We start from the raw sequence: 4,238 nt of genomic DNA on the forward strand, positions 1-4,238 counted from the left end.
ATCTTCCATTCAATTTTGGTTTCAAAGTAGATTTTTTGTGTTTGTTATCATTCTTGTGAATGTTCTCAAATTTTGATTTTGGTATCATTGCTGGGAATATACTCAGATTTCAAAACAATTTGAGTGACAAATCGTAGTTAATCATGTTTTGTTGCTTTTCATCGACATATGAATATTGCATTCGTACCATTACTATGAATATTCACATATTTTTTGTAAAAAACAGCCAATGTTGAAGAAGAAAACTTCAGAACAAAGAAAAAAGATTTTGAAAAATACTTTGCAAGAATCCCTTCCATGTCGATACATCCATATCCCCATCCACAATTTCAATCATTGGACATTACTTGTTATCGACAAACACTTGGGGACTTGGAAACATTTCAACTCTTTGAGACCAAGAAAAGGAAAGGACAAGCACTATAACGTTGCAAATCAACTGGTAAGAACGATTTCAGATTAGCATTACAATAATCAGATGTAAATCATTACATACTTTATGTTGATGTTTTTTACAGCAAAAAATCATCTATCGATAAATGAAGGATACACCTTGTCAAGCAGAAAAAGCCTGGAATCCTGATGTCAAGATTGAATTAGTCAAAGACAGCCCTCAACAATAAGCAATGACGTATGTTAATTTTTCTAACTAACAAATTTTAATATCTTTTTCAAAAAAATTTCTTTTTTCCCTAACTATGTCAAAAATAATTTCTGTAGGAATGACTGTGGAATTATTGTTTGCTACATCATAAGACAATACATGAGGCATCAACCAATTCCAAACACATTACCACCAGGCACATCCACAAGACTCAGAGTAGACATGGTACATGAGTTCCTCAGTGATCCACAAAGATCAATCAAAGTCAAGTAGAGTCAAGATTGCAACCTTCAATGAAATCTTTTTTGATGTGTAACTCAATGAACTTTTTTTTATAACACTCTGATACAAGGACTAATGTCTTTGTTAATAGTTCCAATCATATTACCTAACAAACATATTACAATTTCTATGATGTGTAATGGAATATTTTGTCATACTCTCAAGATATATGCACCCGAGCATTGTTGATGTTTTTGTCCATATTCTCAGTTTCTATTATCCTGTTCCTCACACTACTATATGGCAAAAGCGAAAATAGTATTACATGTGAAAATAGTGGACACAAGACTTTACTGCATCACAATCAGTGCTTTGTTGATATTTTGTTTATATTTTCAGTTTTTATGCAGTGTTTTGTTGCCTCACAAAACACTGCATAAAACTAAAATTGAGAATATTTTCAAACTTATTGTTGTTTCAATCACTTATTTTCAAACTTAGAAACTTTAAAACTGAGAATATTTTCAGTTTTATACAGATCACTCAATTTTCAAACAATAATATTATCACAACAATTTATTTGCTGCCTCACAATATTATAACAATTTGAAAAACTAAAATTCGAAACAAAGAATATTTTCACTTACAGTCCACTGTTACTTTAATCAAAACATAAAGCATTGACCACATCTATTTAGAATATTAATTCACATTCATTCAATTCATCACATTTATAACTAGTTCCAATTCATAATAAGAGCCTCACACTATTATCACAAAATCAGCTATTTTGAACTAAAAACTTAAACTGAGAATATGTTCACTTTATACAGTATTCACATAATCTGCAAAACAAATATTCAACAGTCAAGTTTATTTTCGAAAGCCAATCAAACAATATTATCACAAACAATTTCAAAAATTAAAATCTGAAACTAAGAATATTTTCACTTTCAATTCAATGTCACTTGATTAAAAAACATAGAAGATTATTACTCAGTTCTCAACAGCACAAACTGCTACTTCAAGAAATTTATGAATACGAAATTTTTACAATCACAAAGCAACTACAAAAAATCACAAAGCCTCCTTACACGATTTCTTATTGTGATTGCCAACCTTCCCACATCTACTACAAGTAATTTGCCTCACTTTCTCACCATTTGAACAAATCCTCTTCTTATTTGGCCTTCCTGGTTGCTTCTTAGACAAAGGAAGAAGAACAACTTCACTATCACCATTAACATTACAATCTGGTTTCCAAATTGAAGGAACAGGATATATGGAAAAAGAATAGGACTCTCGATAACTTTGAACATAGAAGTATTGATCAACAAATAAACTCAAATCATGTCTACTCTTTTGTATAGCACCAACTGCATGTGCACATGGAAACCCTTTCAACTGCCACTCGCCACAAGAACATATTCGTCTACTAATGTCAACTGAAACAAATGGATGTGAATGCACCTCATAGACATCATTTCCAGATGAACTAATAATCCATGGCCTCGAAGTATTAAAACCATCATGCAACTTGGACTCCAATTTAGGGCAAATCAAACCATTCCATTTATTAACAAGTTCCCTCCTCTTAGCAATTTTCCTTATCAACTTAATTCTTACACTATCAATCAACTTTGTGATAGGCAAGTGGCGTTCCTCTCGTATCCACGAATTGAAAGATTCAGCTACATTTGACCACATCTCTCCAAAGCGTTGCCCTCGAAAATATGCATTACTTCAATGATCATATGGTATGTCATCTAAAAACTTTTCAACTCTTGACCCACCTTCAGTCTTTAACTCAACCAAACATTGATGAAATGTTTCTTCAGTTGGACCATATGCACATTTCCCAAACAAAGTGATCAGCTTTTCTTTCAATCCATGAAGCATACCACGCAAATGATGCCTCAAGCTCATCTTCAAATGATATAAACAATAAGCATGGAAAGCCATTGGGAAAACCTTTGGCAACACTTCAACTAATCAAAGGTTACGATCTGACACAAATGTAATATTTCGTTGTGGTGAAACAATTCTACTCAAATGCTCCAAAAACCAGCGCCAATTATCTTGATTCTCTGAGCCAACAACTGCAAAACAAACAGGAAAGAACCCTGCATGTACAAAACAGAAAAAATAAAAATATTATATTATTCTTAGAAAATGGTAACACTCTAACATTCAAAATATCAAATACTAAAATGAATAACTGAAAAAATAAAAAATGCATATACAACAACAATATTATATAAAATTTAAAACATTCAATCATATTTCTAAACTGAGAACTTTCTCAATTTTAGCAAATTTCTTATGTATCTTGATTTCCATCTTTTCCTGTAGCAGCAAGTAAATTTCCTCTAAATCTTCCCTTCAAAAATGTGCCATCAAGGAATAAGAAAGGTCGACAATAATCAACTCCACTAATGGAACCATGAAAAGAAACAAATAATCTCTTAAACCGTTTAGTATCGTCGTCACACTCAAACTCAATGTAACTCCCTGGATTGCAACTCTTTTCAACATCCACATACCATCTTAACTGGTCAAATGACATTAAGTAGTCTCCAAAAATCTCACATTTTGCTTTCTCTACCCCCAACCAAGCTTGACGATAACTAACTCTCAGCCCATACCCCAACTTAAAATCCCGAACAATATAAACTGGATGTGTCAATGGATTATCACGAACACCTTCAACAATCAAATCAGCAACTAAATCAGAACTCATACGAGAATGAGTCATCGTACGTACTTCAGCACCACATGTGTGGACATTGTTCAACTTCCTTATATAAAAGAACCCATTAGCATTCTCCACTATACCATGAACATTCCACATACAACCTTTTGTCTCTCTAAACAAACATTGTGCAGTAACACGAACTTTATCATTCTTAACAAATATGAACTCAAATTCATACTCAATAGAAAACTTCGACAATGCATAAAGAAATTCAACAATTCCACCTTCAAATTTTTGTCCTATGTGCGATACTAACTGCCCAACCAGCAGACAACAATACTTTTCCCTTGTGTCGACAAAATGATGATAACATATCAACCTCTTCTTCAACCTCCAACCTTGAATTCCTTTTGGAGGATGTAGATGCTCTGTTTGACAAGTTCACAGACTTACTACTGTCATGAGACAATGCAATATCACAAACTTCAAGATCCAACATTGACTCTCTTTCTCTATAATCTAATCTGTTGTTGAGATAATCACAATCAATGGTTGAGTCTTTTACTCGCACAACAACATCACTACACTTTGAATCAAAATGTACAACTAATGCCAACAACAAATCTAACTCCTCATTGTTGTCCAACGTACAATTAGGATGTCCAGGCAATGAGTAAGATAGACAAATATTATCAGATTGTAAATTATCCCATTTCA

General features: G+C 32.8%; 1 protein-coding gene across 1 annotated transcript; it reads right to left on the reverse strand.

The window, feature by feature from the left end:
• Window positions 1–1,903: 1,903 nt before the first annotated feature.
• LOC114279542 (uncharacterized) lies at window positions 1,904–2,533 on the reverse strand. Its single transcript, XM_028221795.2, has one exon. It carries the CDS (start codon window positions 2,531–2,533, stop codon window positions 1,904–1,906), a length of 630 nt encoding a protein of 209 aa, XP_028077596.2.
• Window positions 2,534–4,238: the final 1,705 nt, after the last annotated feature.

This window comes from Camellia sinensis, chromosome 14 (assembly GCF_055761805.1).
Source record: "Camellia sinensis isolate YWXY chromosome 14, ASM5576180v1, whole genome shotgun sequence".
Lineage (NCBI taxonomy): Eukaryota > Viridiplantae > Streptophyta > Magnoliopsida > Ericales > Theaceae > Camellia > Camellia sinensis.